The sequence below is a fragment of the Empidonax traillii genome, unplaced genomic scaffold, assembly GCF_003031625.1.
Source record: "Empidonax traillii isolate 1590-97213 ecotype Southwest subspecies unplaced genomic scaffold, ASM303162v1 scaffold1180:size316073, whole genome shotgun sequence".
Taxonomy (NCBI): domain Eukaryota; kingdom Metazoa; phylum Chordata; class Aves; order Passeriformes; family Tyrannidae; genus Empidonax; species Empidonax traillii.
In genome coordinates, this window is record NW_020956373.1 from 91,628 (window position 1) to 110,695 (window position 19,068).

Genomic DNA, 19,068 nt, shown 5'->3' on the forward strand with positions numbered 1-19,068 from the left:
TACAGCCTTACCCTGCTGATTTTACAGCTCTACACCTTTGGAAACAAAGCATGGTGATAAAAGAATTTGCATTTCAGAGAGTGAAGGGATACCATCCAGAGTGTCATATGTGTGTTTATGTTTCCTCTGATACAAAAGAAAACTGACAGTGCTGTATCCACTATTCTATCAAAGGACAGCAGATCTCCCCTATTTCATGTGAATGCAATCCCACACAAATCCTAAGGGGAATTCTAAGAATGCTTACCAAAGCAAGCCCTTTCTGGGAGATGGAGAAAGAAACCTTTAGGACTGGTGGTTAGCTCCAGCAGAGATATCTCACTGCCAAGGACTGAGAACCCTCCTGAGATCCTCAGAACCAGAACTTTAGGTGTCTCAGGAAAAAAAAAAAAATTAGTTGTCCACAGAATTTAGACACTTCCAAGGTGAAGAACTAAGGTCTGTCACAATGAAGCTATCAGTAAATACAGCCCCTTATTTTTAAAAAAACATAATAAACTAATAAGTGTACTTAATTATTGTTTGCTCATATTTATACATATATTTGAGATGCATTCACACAACATAGATGTGTTCTGACAACAACTGACCTGGCATATTTGAATTAACCTAATTAATTACATTAATATGATTAACACCTGAATTTCCAATGTAAACAGTAATACTACTATTTTTAGAAAGTATTAGCATCAAACAGAACAATAAGTTTGTTCACAAGACATACAGTACTCTCATGGGATAGTGCAGCAGTTCCTGCTCAGCTGGTTAAATCTTTATACACAGTAGTGTAAGAAATTTGGCATAAAACTTAGGACAATCTACATCCCAGCCAACTAGCCTAATTAGCATCTTGGTTTCCACAGTTTTTATATTAACCAATGGAAATTAGTCAAATGGTTAATTACATCAAGTTTTTCAAAAAATGCATGTTCAAATACTAAAGTTAAAAAAATTCTTTCTTCATGAAGTGAAAAATAATTGAAATTGTTTTCAACGTGTTTGCTTTCTTTATGCAACTGGAGAGTAAAATAGTGAAATAATAGATTGAGACTTCTTCCTTGAAAAGAAAGCATAAAAAAGACCTGATGACACAACACCAAGTAAACAAACTTTTTCAAATTTATTTTTTCAACACCAAGTAAAAATTTATGTGATATGAGAAATTACTTGCAAATTAGCTCTTGCAAAGGCAATAGAAAACAGTAAGTTTTTTTTTTAAATTATACACGTTTAAGTTATTGACAATTATAACCCCATTTCTTCTTGAAAAGTCAGTAAAACTAAAATATTGGATGAGAAACTCTGATAAAACATTACGAAATTTTTTTATAAGAAGATGCAAACAATAACTGCATAATTACACTATGTATGGGGATAGCCATAGAGAAATTCAGATCCTCACCCACAGCCTTTTTGATCTTTGTTTTTACATGGTCTCAAGCTTAAGTTGCAGAGTAATGCAAGAGCCAGCATCATCTCCCCTGGACTGAGATACTCTAGGAGTTCTCAGATGAATGGCTGAGCTCTTCTCAGCCTTTGTCTATAATTAAGGTCTCAATGTTGAGGAATCATATAAAAAAAAAAAATCTCAGTTATGCACACAAGAAAAGCCTGGAGGCTGCACACAGAGTCACTTTAGTCAATCTGGATATCCATCCTTGTTGCTGACATTGCAAAATAAATTGCATTGCAAGCAGCCACACAAATTTGACTGCCTGGTGGGATAGCTAAAACTACAAACACCATGGTGGTACACAACTCGATAGAGAGAGGAATTCTGATTACTTGCACCCCTCAAGGGTGCCCAGCCTACATGTCCCATAAGGGATACACAGTCCAGAAAGCCAGTCAGGCATCCTGAAGTATGCTTTGAACTGACACACCCAGTGGGGTCCAGCACACAATCAAATTCTTGTCTCTTCTGATGCAGAAGGGACGGTGAAGTTGTCAAAAAGATGTCAGTTAGAGGAGGCATCTCCTGCCACAGTGATTAACTCAGCCCCTTCTGCCTACATTTAACAGACCCCCAGGAAAGGCAGCTGCCAGGGTTCCTATTGCTCTTGCACAGGAACATGTTTCTGAAGCACTCTCTCCTGTAGATGTATATGTTTGCATATGTTCCACTGCTGTGGAGTATATAAGGTGCATACTGCCAGAAATGTGCATGAGGTCTGTTCCTGGGATGAGAAAAAGCACAGCAGCCTGTAGCACATACACATGGCATGGTAACAGTGAGGAGTAATTCAGACCTGGCTCACTTCTGCTATATGTATTTTCCGTGTAGCAAAGGCAGGTGGTTGTTTGCTGGATAGGAAGAATGAAGGTTCAAGACCTGTACCTCAGCTGAGAGATACTAAGTCACTGTGACTTTATCAGGTTTGGAGATGTGCATGTTCCCTTGGGCTTGCACAAGCACGGTTTCATCAGGCTCTGCTGCAGGTGACTTTTCCTGAGCAAGACTCCAACATAGCACCAGCTCCCTGTAGCACCATATTGAAGCTAAGAAATTCACTTCTGAGTGTTCAGTCTCACAAGCTTTATGTTATTAAAACATAGCATTTTCCTACACAATCTGAATTTAGAAAGAGCACAATTGTCACAGAATTTAAATTCTTTATTGTGTGGATGGTTCTACTTATTCTCTTTTTTTTTTTCCTAGCTACAATGACATTTTGCAGATCCTTTCAAAATCAGCATTTACTTTTCTTGTCAAGAGGGATGAGGGTGAAGCAGTAAGATAAACGATTGGAATTCTGCCATCCAGGTGGACTGTCAGCATGCTAAAAAACAGACTGAAACTGGGAAAGAACTAAGTGAAAATTTATGCTCTGTTGGCTGCTTCTCATTAAGAAACATTTGCTCATGAATCTTACATTTTCAGTCTGGATTGCTCTGAGTGATAAGAGCATGACATCATAGAATTTGCTGAATTGGGAGGGTCACATCTATAAAAAACAATGTTAAAAAGGAAAAAGGTTTAAGTATTTTTTTTCCACTATCTGTTTTACTAAAAAAGAAAAAAAAAAAATCAATGGCCTTTTCATCAGTTGTATTTCTTGTGGTTCGATAAGACCCAAGTCATGCCTTGGACACTGTGCAACGAGTCCCACTGACCACAAAAGGACTTTGTCTCTTACGCGCTGCCTTTGGTGGATTTTGGTCTCTAATTATACATTTTTCAAGAGACTTGTGACTTTGGAATACCCATCTGAATAGATCATAAATATGTGCTTGCAAGAAAGTGCTACCCACTCGCCTCACGAAAATCAAGCCTCTGGCTAGTTCTATAGATTTTTATTTATAGAGAGTAAACCTACAAAATAAACTTATTTTGAAAACATAAACCTTAGGGTATTTTGAGCATAAGCCTCCCCACCTGTAAGTGATCTATCTTTTCTCCGATCTGAAGAGGACCTTTAGATCATGGTCTGGAAGCCAGGGATCCATATCGCTTGCAAAGAACTGACCTGTGCCACAGTTTGCCAGTTAGTAGCATCATCCTCACTTGGATGGATTCCTTGATTCCACCTCCTCTGAACAACATAGATCACAGGCTCAATGGAAATATTGAATTTTGAAGACCACTTCACCTCCAGGTCTCCAGAGGGATGTTCTATGAATTTTAACTCTTTCCGGGGTTTCAGTGGAACACCTGTAGTAGGAATGTACAGACAAAAATATATGAGTAATTTACAAGATGCAATTAGGCCATTTGTAGAAGAAGCTGTATAAAAGAATAGTTAAATAAAAAAGATCGCTGTTCGGTGAGAAGGCAAAAGGGAAGAATGATAAGCACAGAATTTCAGAAATGTTAACAGCTAACCTATCTCTGCAAACACTAAAACTTCTTTTTAAAAAACCTTCAAGATTATTCCTTTAATTTATTAAAAAAACTGAAGGATCTAAAAGTAGTAAGCTAAAACTGATCTTGCATAAAAGATTTCCCAAATAAGCTTTGATAACCTGGAAAAAAATCCCTTTAATCCCAAGCAGAATCAGCTGTACCTGTTGCTCAGTTTTTCACCTAATTTATCTCTAAACACATCTAATAACAAAATTTCCACAGGATCACATAGTGATCTGTTCAACTACTTCTCTATTCTTACTATGAGAAAGCTTTCTCACTACCTTGTTTAGTCTCCTCAGATGCATCTTAAACTTGATACTGGTCCAAGATGTTCATGGATCGTAGGGAACAGATTCTTTCTTTTATCTGTGGAGAAGCTTTTTATGTACCGCAAGACTATTATCATGCTTTGGAATGTTTTCTTCTTCAGTCTAATAACCACAGTGCATTCCATCTCCTCTCTGTGTTTCTAGACCTCTGTTCACTCTTGCAGTTGTCTCTGGAGACTCTTCAGTTGGCCAACCCCCTTCTCCAGACTCAAGCCTAAAACTGCATGCAGACTGTGTCTAAGTTCTTAATAGTGCAAACTAGTGAAGCATAATTATTTAACACATTTTACATTAGTCTGATATACTTTAAAAAGCTGTTTGCTTCTCCATGGCAGCATGATCTTCTTGACTCACATGCAGCTGTAATGTATGATGTGTCACTCTCCATTCTTCCCTAGAGTGATCTAGGAAAGGTAATTCCAAGACATCTTGGAATAGATATATTATATCTAATGTATATTGTCAAGTTGTTGCATTTCAGAGAAAGAGATGTCTTTCTAAAATATTACTGTAATTTCTCATTACACAGTGACACCAAAGAATTGTTATTCCTGTTGTTTATACTGCTGGTAATATTGCCTTTTTGAAAACATCTGCAGTAGCTTGAAGGGAAAAAAACAACTGTTCAAATTTGGCATCTTTTGATTAAATCAACAAATCCAAGCGTTAGGTACATTTCTCAAGACAGACTTTAGAAACACATATATTTGAATGTGCAGCATTTTGTCACTTTAGGATATGCCACAAATAAGATTTCTATGTTGGCATATAAACCTTCTTTGCAAGTTATTGTATGTACCAAATTTAATTTTGCTTTTTCAATGGGTGCCCACATAAGTCCAGCCATATGTACTGGTTCGATAAATCATTTTCTACTCAGTCTGCCACAGATGTCTGAATACCAGAATTTCCTCAGGCAAACAAACTGCTTTTATATTTTAAGAGATCTTCTCAAAAATCCAAGTATACAAGTAACTACAAGTAAATTAAAAGTGATCTTGTAGATCTTGAAGAAACCTAAGATCAACCTGAAAACAATCCTGCACCTAAATCTAGCTATTAATGGCCAGTCTTCACGAACGAAGAACTGGGGAAGGTCTTTGCACCTTCCAGCCTGCGCATTGGATTTTTTAGGTGAGACACAGTGTGCGCGGAACTGAACCCACCCTTTAATCCTGAGGTTCATCTGCTGGGGCCAAGCGAGCTTGGACGGTGGCAGCGAGGTCTTCAGGACATAGATGGATTGCCTTACAGGGCTAACGAGCTCCATCTGCCCGGGGAGTGGCCCCAACCGGGAATCGAACCCGGGCCTTGGCGGTGACAGCACCGCGTCCTTAACCACTAGACCACCAGGGGCTCCCAAATCTAGCTATTAGAACAGTTTAGAACCTCGATATCCTTCAACACCCTGCACTCTTAGTCTAATACAATGAACATCACTGAACGTGTCAGTTTAGATTTCCACATTCGGAAATCCTTCTTTAATTATTATATACAATAATCCTACAATTTGCATGTTAAGAAAACTTCCATCTGCTTTGCATTAGGGGCAGTTGGATTCACTTGATTGCAAGTATCTCAGCCTCTCTAGTGTTATGTAATTGTGTGCAGATGGAGCGCGGCAGCACAAACAATGAGAGCACTACACAAGTGCATTTTAAAATACTTTTGTAGAACCAGCACCATCAATTTAATATCCAGATGTGAAGATCCAATTACTCTTCAATGTGCTTTTTATTATGTAAATGGTCAGCTCTTTCTTCATGCTGGAACAAATTAGTCCTCTGAAGTCTGCTGAGCTTAACCAAAGAATTCAAATCAGTGATCGCTGTACATGTGCAATAACAGAGTCCAGGAAAAATGTTTCTAAAGGTGTCTTTCAAACAGTACATGCATCTCTGTGCCACGAAAAGTAAGTGCACAATGGTCCATCACAAATGGCACATCTTAAATGTTGGATCTCCAAGAATTCACAGAGTTCCCATGAAAGGCTTTTGGACAGTAAAGGGTAAATGGGATCGCTACAATTGTAAACGCAGTTGTTCAACAACTCAGAGATGGACACTTATAAAATTGTACACTATGTTTTTAATAGAAAACTATTTTTCTTTAAGCATGAAAAGAGTTATTAAACTGTGGGTGACCATCTGGCACCATCACACCCTTTAAATGTCATAATCTTTTCTTCACAGTTTACCTTTTTAACATAGATCTGTAGTTTTTTCTGCTGTATGGATTGCCCCCTTACACATTTCAGAGTAAAATAGTTAGTCTGGTTTAGACAGCATGAAGTAGGTGCATCATCACATCTGAGGGACCACTACTTCTGAAACAGGAAAAATGTGATAGGTAACTTTTTCAGCTGCCACCAGCTCAGCGTAAAAAAATATACATGTCCTTGTCCTTAGCTGGGGATGCATATGTGCACATTACATAAAGTGAACCTGGTCACATATTTTTTATTCCTTTCTATTCCTTCATTTTTCTTCAGCATTTTTAAACTGGTTTATTTCTAGGTAGATTTATTGCTCCCCTATCTATCTCTAATGTACCAAATCTACTTTAGATAATTAATGTTATTTATAATATCATTATGTCCATACAGCAAACAAATTAGGTAGGGAGTGGAGAAGGGACACTTTCTGAAGTGTTTCTTTAATAGCTGAGATGGCGTAAAGAAGGTGAGGCCGATGAGAGAGAAGTAGGAAACAACATATCATATCTTCAGTAAAGGGAAATCAATATATGAAGACTGTAACCAATTAGCAATACTTCCAACAGAGATGAAAAAGTACAGTGATAATGGACTGGCTATGTTAATCCAACAACATGGGAAAAATATGTCTTCAGTGGCAGTGTATTTACATCAGTATTCTTTTAGGACTGGGCTTTAGCACTCAATCCTAGAGGGCAAATTCAGTTTGTTAATCCAGCAAATCAGATGGGAATTTTATATCTGCTGTTGTAACTAATCTCCAGAGCTTGATCAACAGTAAAACTATAGGAAATTCTGCAGACTCAGATTCAATCTGAGTTCATTTTCAAGCTGTGAGTGCTGTCAAAATGATAAGAATAAGTACTAAACTTATTCACTAGATCTCAGTCATGCTTGCAGAGTTTGTTCTTCCTTAGTGACATGAAGGTCATTTACCCCTGGAGGAAATGAATAGCAAGCCTGCTCCACGTCTATTTGTCTTTTGTTGCAGAAAGACAGGTTGAAGAGGCTAATTAGCTGAATTCATCAGCTGAGAAGGCAGTAGGGTATTGAGCTTGCCCTTCCTCTGCAAGACATATATGCTCTTACAAGCAAGCACCTCCTGCAGATCAGTGATAAGATGATAGGGAAGGTTAGTTCTGCTCCTACATAATCAGGCTAAACAGTAGTAGACCTTCCAGTGTGCAGTTACAGAATGTGTCATAACCTCTCATATTCTGTGTCAGCTCCAGAAGCATGTAATCTTGTTTCATTTGTTTGTTTTGTTTTTACCTTTTCCAGCTGTTACATTTACTGGAATGCTTTGCAGTTGTGGCATGGAGCTCGATCATGTAAATCATTACATAAACAACATGAATGCCTGTTTATGTCTCTGGTCGTTTGTCTCAATACGACAAAAAAAAATAAATAAGTGATACATTTTAATAACTTCCATTTTGAAAGGTGCTGTATTTTAGAGTGTACTAATTCCTTACAGTTTTAAAGGGCCTGCTCTAAAGTATCTTGGAAACAAGAGAATTCCCTTTCTGCACTGGAAATCTGGATTGCCTGCTGTTCAAAACACTTTGAGTACTACCTTCATGAGTTTTATGGTTACTCAACTCTATGACTTCTAGACCAAATTTGCTCTATTTATGTCAGTAAATAAGACAGTGCTTCCTGATGACCCACACTGTACACTCAAAGACAGAATTCAAAAGTCAAAGCACATTATTTCTGACATACATTCTCATCTCTAGAGACACTGAAAAAATTCATTAACATTTCAGTTAGAACAATGATCTCAGAAGTCAAATCACCATCTTCTTCACATATTTTATCATGTTTCCATCCACAGATAGAAATAAGCATGGATTCAGATCTAAGCCTGGAGCTTAGTTCAGAGTTCTGCTGATTAGGCTCCCACAGAGAGCCCATGATATCTGATTAATAACTGATTAGTGAATAATATTTATTTTTTATCACTAATGAAGAAGAATAGATTTCTAACAAAACATACCAACTGTGTGGAACAAGAATATGCCTTTCACAAATGCCTATTTTAATGATTAGGAGCATATTTTTCAAGTATTCCCATGTATAAGTCTTTTTTTAATTCCAGTAAATTAGAATCTGGAATTTGTCTAAGCAAATAATGTCTTAGCCTATATTCTATTGTTGAAGGATGTTCAAAAAAATCCTTTTTTTTACAGGACTCAAATAAATTGTTTTTTTTTTTTTTTTTAAATAAGATTGCCTTAGATTTAAATAATGAGTTAATATTGTGATATTATAATATTAATGTGATATAATATTAATATAATGTGGTATTATAATCTTTCGTTATTTTGTTCTTAGGTCACTAGGAACATCAATGTCAAATATACTGTGTTGATCCGTTCTTTTACCAGATTATTTCACACTTTCTACGTGGTAGTCCCACATGCTTGGCTTACAGATAATAAGTGTTATTTGTGTTTAATGGGACCTGAACTATATATCATTAAATATTTTTCTGCTGCATTATCTCTCATCTGTATCAAACTGAGATTTCACCTAAATTTGCAAAGTTTGTTCTGCTTAATAGCCATGTTTACATTCCACAGATTTCCAGACATGGACTTCACAAGGGGGGGAAAAATTAGAAATTTAAGCAGCATTTCTCTCTGGCTTTCCAGCCTTTCACTGTGCAGCCACATGTCTACAGGCAACTCTCCTTTTTCTTCCCAACCACACAAAGTCTCAGAAAACGAAAGTCCTGGTTTACTAGGAGACTTTGTTACAGCCTGAAGTTATTAGCCTAGTCTGAGTATGTATTAATATTCTCTACCTTTGTACAGATTCTTTGGAACTTGGCACGTATGACCACATCCATTTGAACAACATTTCTTCACTCCAGAACATTCACTATCAGCTTCACAGCTTTCAACACAGGCAGCTGCAAAACCACTGGCCTTCTCAGGTGCTGGGCAGTCCCCTTGCTTCACAGACAGGATGTACTTAAGGAATTCACAGCTAGTTAGGCATTCATAATTCTTCTTGGGGAAAAGAGGCTAAAAGAAAAACAAAAGTATATAATGTTTTCAATGGGAACAACAACAACAAAAAAATATAAAAACACCAAAGAAAAAATGTTGTAAGTTTTCCAAGATCTCCTAAAGGAATATTCAGACTTTCAGCTTTTGCAAGACTATCCCTGAAGATTTAGATACTTAAGCCACTTCTAAAAAAGCATTCCAAGTACAGAATGATGAATTCTCTCAAGTAAGACCACCATATTTAATGGAATAATGCTGTTTATATCTGCCAGCTTTCCCTTGTTTTCCTCGCATTAGCTGGGTACAAAGTTGCTCAATGACAGATTAAAAACGTTCCCAAAACAAAGGGGAAGCAATGGTCAGACAGTCTGCCTTTTTTTTTTTTGGACTACCCCACATTCTTCCCTCTGTATTTTGTAACATTTTCACCACAATATCTGATGTAATGCCACTCTAGATAAATAAGGGAAATCTTGTGTCATTATACTGTTTGAACTAAGTTGGCTAAGAGAAGATTTAGAAAATTTTGCAGCATCTTTTTGCTCTTGCCAGCATATTAGTAATTGTATAACTCTTCACTGACTGGAACTAAATTTCTGATAAAATTATCAGCAGAAAATACAAATTGAAATAAGCCTTAAATATATTGATTAAAGATCAAAGTAAATGCTACTTCTTGGAGAAATCTAGCCCTAGATATCAGGAGCTGCTTCAATGCATAGACATTATATAACATGCACTACTGAGAGATTTGCAAGGTCCACTTAAAACTGTATTTAAAATAGCATCTAGAATCCTGGGGAGAATACTGTATGTGACATGGAGATTACATCTCCTCTTTGTATAGTTTGGTGCAAAACCAGCAAAAGTGATTCCCTCAAAGTGATGGGTGGAACTGCAGATGGGCAACCCTTGCAGCTGGGGTTGTCTATAGTTGTCTATCCTAGAACAATCAAAAACCTTCCACCCCAACAGATCTGATTTACAGGTTCCTACCGCTACAAAGGAGTTATAACCCACTTTCTGTCCACCTATTCATGTAACTTCTGAAACTTCCTTCCATATTCAAATGTTTCACTTTCTTGTTTTTACTGTTCTCATATTTCTGGCAAAATGAGAAAGACTTGGCTATTATCGAGGCCCAGGTGTTTCACAATCCATGTGTCAATTTATTCTCCAAAGTCACTGTGGTCCAAGAATGTGCCACTACATTACGTCTCCAATCTTTTCCTACAGAGCAGTCCAGAATCTTTGAATAGGGCTTTTTAAGGTTGCATTTGGGTGTTACAGGCCTAATTAGCCTAGAGGCTGCAAAAGTAGTCCGTATGTCTCTTGCTGACCCCAGTGATTCTCAGACACACACTCCAGCTGTCCCACCCATTGGAATGCACCTGATCCCATGGTTAGCCAGTTAAAAAGCTAAACCAGCAGAAACTAAATTTACAGGGGAAAAAAAAAAGGAGTCAGATAAACTCTTTCTCCTCTTCACACATAAGGTTCCCTTCAACATTCAGTAGCACACTCATTCAGTAGATAAGAAGTAATATCCCAGCAGGGACCTTGAGAAACACAAAGATAAATTATTGCTTCCCGATTTTTTATAAAATACAAAAAGATTGAAAACACTCTCACAGGAAAACATCCTCCTTTAACTCAGTCAATGTCTATGGGGTATACATGAGCCTGAGAGAAAGGAAAGTGGTCCCGGGCTTTTGTGTGTGTGAAGCTAATTTCAAATCCTAAAACATCACAAATTTGCAGCTACTTAATTAAAAATGTTATAGCTCCCTGAGGCATAACACGTCCTCAAGGCTTCTCCTCCTCACCCTATTTCACAGCTCATTTTTCAGTTAGCTGCTAAATGTGCTGCTCTTCATTACGGGCCTTTGAAGTTCCAAATTTAGCTTTAACCACAAAACACTAATCAAAGAAGGATGCTCACAGTTTTTAACTAGAATAGAACAGTGTTCTACAAATGTTTTCCTTTTAAACCAATTTTATACATATTTTCACTCATATCTGGAAACATGCAGTCTGAGTGAGGATTGATATAAAAGAACAACATAAATTAGATCCACTAAAACTGCTTTATTACATTACCCTGGAGTTTTGTATATGAAGAAGTAGCAAATACTCAGGGTTGAAAAACTCTTACAAGTCTTGGTTTTCATGAGAAACTTTTACTTTGTCTTCTCATGTAACTACATAGGTCATATATAATCCCCACTTACACGATGTTGTATCTAAATTTTTTTAGCTGAAATTACAGCTTTTCTTAATCATCTTCATGATGCGTAAAGTCATTTAAACATGACATGCTCTTTTACCAGAAAAGGAGTGTCCACAGTAAAAGGAGACGAGCTAAATCAGTGTATCAGTAAGATAGTACATCAATTAAGGTAATTTCTATGTTTTTTATAGGAAAAGATTAAAACATTCATAATGATTCACTTTAACAGACTTGAATAAATTTTTACCTTTGTATTGATTTAGTTATAAAAAATCAAGTATTGAGATGATATTTCCATTCTGAACTAAAAAAACTTTTAAGAACTGTAACAGCTGACTTCCACCAACTCAACAGAGCCATGTTTCAAATCCAATAAAACCATCTCTTTGTTCTAGTTTGATTCATGTTTTGCTTATTCACAGATTATTCAGAAACATGACCCAAAAACAGTTTTCTGAAGATTTGTTCCTGAATAATTATGTGTTTTGATATCAGTCTTCTGAACGTGGAGTCCACAATCCAGTTACTCCTGGAGAACTATTCTTTTAGAAATCAGATTGACTTTCACATGCAGGAAAGCCATCTGTTCTAGCCACCTTGCACAAGAATTTTTTACACAATGACATTTTATCTTTTAAACAAAGACTGCTTTTCTTAGGCATGGCCAGAAAAGATAGAAGGGCAAGTGGTAGAAACAGCATCTTATGGAAGGGATTTAACAGCAGTTTCTGAGAGATGCTATTCAAGTGTGACTGGACCAAGTGTTAAAAGTTGAGATAAATCATTTGGTCACAAAAAATAATTTCTTTTTTTTTAAACTCAAAATTAACATGGCTACATTTTTATACGTGTATTCTTTCCAATGAAGGTGATTGCTGTAAAAATCCCATGTTTTTCAGCTGGCTCCTTGAAGCCAGCTTAATAATTTAATAATTTAAATTAAAGAGACTGCTAGAACAAAGTAAGAAAGCGTGCCCTTGGGCTGACGTACCTCACAGAAGCTTTGGCAATGGTTTTTCTTCAGGTCCCAGGACTCTTTGCAGGGCTCCAGGCACTAGGAAGAGTCAGGAGGTAGAGAAGTGTCAGAAAGAGAATGAAATAAACAACCACAAATAACCCCATTTCTTCTGCAGTTGTTTGTTTGGCCTACAGCAAGTTAATAATCCATTTCTCTGGGGGAAAAGTTTGTGTCATTGAGTCATGGTGTCAGAGCAAGGTCACAACAAGCTATGGTTAGAATACAAGAAATATATTCAGTATTTCTTACAGTGCAAGGCAATCAACTCACTTGTTTATTATACCATCCTATTTTCCAACTTATTGAACCTAAGTCTTAGTACCATTTAACACCATATCACTGGATCACAGAGACAATGTCAAAAGCACTACTCTAAGTAGTGAAAGCACAGAAGTACAGGAAGTTAAATCTTCTCCTCAGCAACCACACTAAAGATTAGACAGGCACATTGCCTACCCAAGCGAGAAACTATTTCATCAAGCTATGGAGTAAACTCAGCAGAGGTTTAAATGCTATTTCTGTATAAACAGACAATGTTCACTGGTCTGTTATCATTACTTCACCTTCAACCTCTACTGCAATGGTTATATAGAGAGTTGAGACTGAAACTCTGCAAACCAGAGTTAAGCTTCACAGCATAGCAAAAAGAAAAATCACACTATTAAGAGCATTTACTGCAGCTGAAACATAAATTCAGATTCACATCCAGAAAACTATTCTCTTCCTTTATTAAACATAAGATATTGGAAAACACTGGCATTGCTGTGATTTTATAATACCTATTCCTTCTGGTAACAGCAGAAAGACATTACTGGACCAAAAAGAAAGGCCTTTGACATGCAACGCAATATTTATATGATTTCTCTTATGCATAGCATTAGATTGGATTAGATTTATACTATTCAAAATCAAGCATGAAAACATATAGGTTGCATCTTGGCTGGACACCTGTACATTAATGTACTAAAACCAACATTAAGCATTTTTCTTACTATCAACATAGCCTAAAAATATAATAAAACCATTAGTAACAGAGGTTACATATCTCCGGGAAGAAAAATAGCACTACAGCATTTTCTTTATATATATTCTGGTATTCCAGACTCAATTTCTAGCTCTTCAAAATTCACAGTGTGTTGTACACAGAGTAGTTAGAAGGATACATTATAAAATGTCACTGAAGTCAGCAAGTTTATTAATTCCAGAGTGTTGTTTCTCCTGTGGTATAGTTACTGCACACTTGAGCCCAACTCCTCTGTCATGCCATTTTACAACTCTCCTCCTTTGACGGATTTAATCCAAAAATTAATGAGGCATTAAGTGGTGTAAAGACAAAATGGGAGACGTTTTGACCACTCTGGGACTTTGTTGGTGATCCCCAAGGCTGTCAGGATGACCATGTCCTTGCCTTCTCTGAATTCCAGTTTCACTGCTGTGCAGCCACGGAGAGTGTATCTAAACCAGCATATCCACAGATCTTCAGCCAACAGCTAAGACCAAGTTCATGCTGACTGGACCACGCTCCTTGCAGGCTGTAGAGCAAAGCAGCTGGTACTCCTGGAAAGAAATACCAAGACGCTGTACAATTCAGATGGTTTCTTCAAGGCATTTGTCCCAGGATGTCTTTATCTGCAATGTAAGTAGGCTTCAGCACTTGATGCCGTCTGGCTGTTGCTCTGTTTCAGTAATCACACACAACAGCCCAGGCCACTTTCAGTTGGGCCCCAGCACCTCCTGCCTCAGGGCAAGCAGAGATAATGGGCATCTCAACTCTGACACTTCAAAGGACAAAATGAACCAGGGCTGAGCAGTATCCTGAAATCCAACTGCTCTCAGAGTATGCCAAGGAAAACAGATGATGTAGCCAGCCATAAGGCCTCCATAGGCTCTTACAGGCCTGATTAGGGTACATACTCTTACCTATACATACACTAAAAAATAAATCTCTACTCCTGCTGTATGAGGAGTCCTCTGAGCACTGGGCCAGCCTAGCACCACGAGCAGCTGCAGGAGCCAACTGCCCAGCTTTAGTGGAGCTGCACCACTCTGCTGGTGGAACAACTCCCAGCAGACAGAAATTTTGCAGTAGAAGAGTCTGGAACTGTCTTACTAAAAAGGTTGTTATTAACCTTGCAATGATGAAGATGAGAACACCTCACAAGCACTGAGGTTTGTGCACTGATCCTCTTAGCTACCCTATTATGAGGTTACCCCAAAGTGGGTAGCTGGAAACACTGGAAGCTTGGATACAGGTCTCACCTTTGAATCCTTGACTTAAATTGTAAATCAGCCTAGATCTTGAGATACCCCCCACTGTCTGATGAGCTATATCCTCTAAACAGAAATAATCTCAGGCAGAGAGAGACCTTTTTCTCCCCCAAAGAATGTTCTCCTTATGTTTCTTACATGGAGATGGAAATGTGTTCCAAATCCAAAGTGTTATATACATGCTAGCTCTGAAAAAGGGCTATCATGTACATAAATTTTCTTTTTCCAGTCAGCTTTCCAATAAACTCTCTGTCCTCATAAACTATTGCCTGCTTGGTTCTATTAAACTTTCACGTCCCATCTACACATGGCACTCTGAGCTGTTATCTTTTATCTGCAAGGATTGTGTTGTTTTTTTTCCTCATCTCTGATATGGTTTGTTATGAATCTGCATCAAGATGAGACTGCTTAAGAACATACATTTTGCAGTGCTCTGCACAGTACAATAGTAAAACACTTATTCCTCTACTATGGATTTCCCTCCTTTTTAGACCATCTATTCCAGGCAAGAACAAAGTTGAAAACTATCTCAAGAAAAAGAAGATTTGGACCTTACATCAAGAGTAGTTGAAGGTTTTGTGACAGGTATTGTTCAGTACACAATAAAAATTAAAATAAAGAAAACGTGAGTCAGAACTAGTGACACAAATATCTGTTTCCTCAAATCCAAGTCTTCATAGAATAAAGAACACATCTTGAACTTTACATTTCTAATAATATCAATATAACTGACCCAAAGCTTCCCTGGATCAACAGGAGCTATTCTGCTTACATTTAGCTAGCCTCAACATCTGAGAGGAAAGCATACAGTATTTCTCACCAATAAGAACAGTTTCAACATACCTAGAACACTAATGAGAAAACTAGTCCCACCCTGCAGGGAAACACGTTCAGGTTTTCTGGATTAGTGTAAATGTGTGTGTGTCTGTTAAAAAGTATGCTGAAATCCTCTATTCAGGACAAGGAAAACTGTAGGCAGAGCAGCAGCTGGCAGTTGGTTTGGGCTCTGCTTTGTGTAATAAGAAACAGCTTGCAGACATAACCACCTGCCCTTAGAAGGTAACCTTAGGTATGAAGATGGGAGACCACCAGCAGGCAGCAGAGCAGTGGCACAGGAAGCATCCCAGCAGTTCATTTGGCAGATGCCTGGTGGCTCAGAGACACCACTGCCCCCTGCCCTGGCACCACCACACAGGCTCTGTACTGCTGGGTCCAGGACAAGACGTGAAACACAACACTGAACCAGTCGTGACAGACCAGTGGCAATCACCAGAGGGTAAGGGGTGTCAATCACACTGGCCTTGCTAAATCAAATCCTCCTTATGTACTTATTTCATCATCTCCAGTGGTTAAATCTGGAAGCTGCAGGCTTTCTTTTATCATCCAGGCTGCTGGGGAGTTGTTATTCATACTAAACAATTTCATCAAAAGCCAAAGGGACTGCTAACAGTGAGCACTCTACTACAGACCTGTTGATATTTAGACTGCATAGAATTAGGAACAAGAGCAAAGTACTGTTTCATTCAAGGAAAAAGGATTGCTATTGCTTTAAAATATTTTGGGTCATGTTTTTTATTTCATCTTTTTAAAAAAATTTGCAGTTAAGGGCCCTGTTAGAGAAGTCTTTCCTGTTCTAATTTTTAATCTATAAATAAAGCAACTGGGAGATTAGCATATGATGCATGCCATTTACATTAGTTAGTAAAGGGATCTTCAAAATAGCTTACTAACACTTTTTCTTAGGAAAGGATGCCTTTGACCTGAATGGAAGAGATTTACACCAACACAGCACTTTTCAAAGTCTAATGAATTGCAAAACTTCATTTAAATATGGAAATACATACTTATTCAAATACTGTGTATTTATTCAAACATTATATTTAAATTAAATAGCTACATATGACATATTTATAGCTATTTAAACACCAAAAAATTACTTATTTCAGAGCAGAAGAGTCTACCAACAGTATTTTTGTCTAAAAAGGTTTTTTCTTCAGAGTGGAAACCAAGTCATATGCAAATTGTTATAAAAACAATGGAATTTAAGTGTTATAGCTGGAATGTAATTACTCTTTTCATTATCATCCATCATTACTGCTGCTCCCAACAGGAAGGTCAGAAATGAATGGCTTATGTTTACAACATATATTTAAGTGCTTTGCTGTCCTGAGGAACTTAATTAAATGGATCTGAGATGGTTGGGAACAAAAAAAAATGGAACAAACACCTTTCTTAATAATCTACTGTGTCATGAGGACAAGTACCTGAAAAATGCATGTGCTCACTATCAGGCACTAGGAAGAGAACATTTTTTGAGTCAGGAATTTAGCCAAAGTAAAGAAGAATATTGTGTTCATTAGATTTACAGAGACTGATTTTGTGATGGGTATGCTTAAATTACAACTGCACTCAAAGGAACCACAAGAAAAGTGATTTTGAATCTGTAAATCTCAGCACAGTGGCAGTAAAATGCAAAACAGAAACAGGCAGCAAGAGAGAAATAGTTATTTTGAGATTTTGGTTTTTTTAATCTTCATCTGCTGTTTACAAATAGGAACAGAACTGTTACTTTCTGTTTCTCAAAAATGGGACTGTGAGATGCCTGAAGCATGCAACGTTTTGATTTCAGAACAGTAAATGCACAGTTACATATTTACCCAGTTTAAACCAATCAGTAGCATGCTAGATTGGTAAAAAATATTAGGTATTAGCAATATCACATCCCAAAAAACACTATCTTTTGAACAATTTAAACTATCACTTTTGTTCTTAACTGTACTGTAGAGATGCAGGATGAGTTTACTGAAACTATTTCTCATGATAAAACTAAGGAGATGCATCAGGAAGATTATAATTTTTTTAAAAAAATTGTCACATCAATTAAAAAAAAATCTCCCATTAGTTCTGGATTATATCTTTCCAAAAGATCCATACACACAAAGAAACCAGTCCTCAGACATTCACTTCCAAGAAGACACATTTATTAATGCCAAAAAGAAATATCCATATTTACATTACTGTTAGAAGCAAAGACCAAATTAGATTCTCTAATATGACACGTGATTCTGATTTGGTACTTCTGCATCTAATAGCAATAGTAGTGTAATAGTAAAAACTACGCCTATAAGGAAATAATTTAGCACAACAGGAGAATATTAATTACATGAAAAAGTAGGTAAGAATCACAACTTATTAACAATTTGCAGGGAAATATTAAAAAAGCATCCTAGGATGAGACCAGTGAATCTATCTGAAGGACTCTGGCTGTCCACTTCAGGAACATGCATCATTTTTGTCAATTTATTTTATAAAAACCTATTTATACATTGATGTCTCAACTTTCTGTGGTTAAGCATGTCCTCCTAAACTTTAAGATGGTTATTTTCCTTCTGTAGATTCAAGGCAACTAACTTGAATTCTGTATATTAAAATAAAAGAAGTGTTTGGTTCTGAAATTGAAGTTAGACAAACTCTTTTAAAGATCCCTGTTCTGCTTTTTTTAATCTCCAGTTTAAATCTCTGACCAGCAATAAGGTATGGGCTATCTACTGACCCAGAATGCACAGGTGTGACTGTGTTACAAAATGAAAAGCTCATGTAAACAGAATCTACATGCAGTGAGAATTTCAGGCACTTAAGAGTAAAGAATTCTACACAGGCAGGTAAATGAATCTCATTTCCACACTGGATCATTCTCAATGCTCTCCAAAACCCATGCTCAATAGTTAGACTGATTTAAAGGCTTCATCTGAGTACTTCTGCATGTGAGTGTATCACAGTATCACACTCAAGCTGCAGGTACCTTTCCTAGCAATCAAGTGCCAAAGATGAGGCACTGCAGCACTTCAGGTATGAGAAATTTCAGGTGCTCACACGCCCTAACGGGTCAGGCACCTCCTTGTACACATCTATCCTGTTTAAAACAAACCAGTAGAGGTAGATCTGACCTAACAAATCAGTCAGTTACTCAGGCCAAAAAAAAAAAAAAAAAAGGAAAAAATCCATGAATCCAAAGAGAAGGGTTTAACTTCAGAACCAGTAGCTGTCATATTTGCTTGTAGGTTGATACATGTTGTTTGAAAAGCCTCTCAGCATTTTGTGAGGTCCATTTTACACCAAGTCAGTCTTGCTTCTCTTACTCTTT

The 19,068-nt window shown here is 37.2% G+C and overlaps 1 protein-coding gene across 2 annotated transcripts in view; it reads right to left on the minus strand.

Moving 5' to 3' along the window:
• Nucleotides 1-19,068, minus strand: part of ANOS1 (anosmin 1) — a 133,499-nt gene that overhangs the window by 52,451 nt on the left and 61,980 nt on the right. Inside the window, exons 1-4 of one of the 2 annotated variants that reach the window (XM_027905619.1) lie at nt 15,745-15,769; nt 12,630-12,692; nt 9,201-9,423; nt 3,468-3,652 (exon numbers count right to left, since the gene is read on the minus strand). In XM_027905619.1, coding sequence (XP_027761420.1) covers nt 3,468-3,652; nt 9,201-9,423; nt 12,630-12,692; nt 15,745-15,765 — 492 coding nt within the window. In that variant the 5' untranslated portion in view covers nt 15,766-15,769. Of the gene's footprint in view, nt 1-3,467; nt 3,653-9,200; nt 9,424-12,629; nt 12,693-15,744; nt 15,770-19,068 lie in introns of those variants that run through there. The other variant, XM_027905618.1, reaches the window with a different exon arrangement.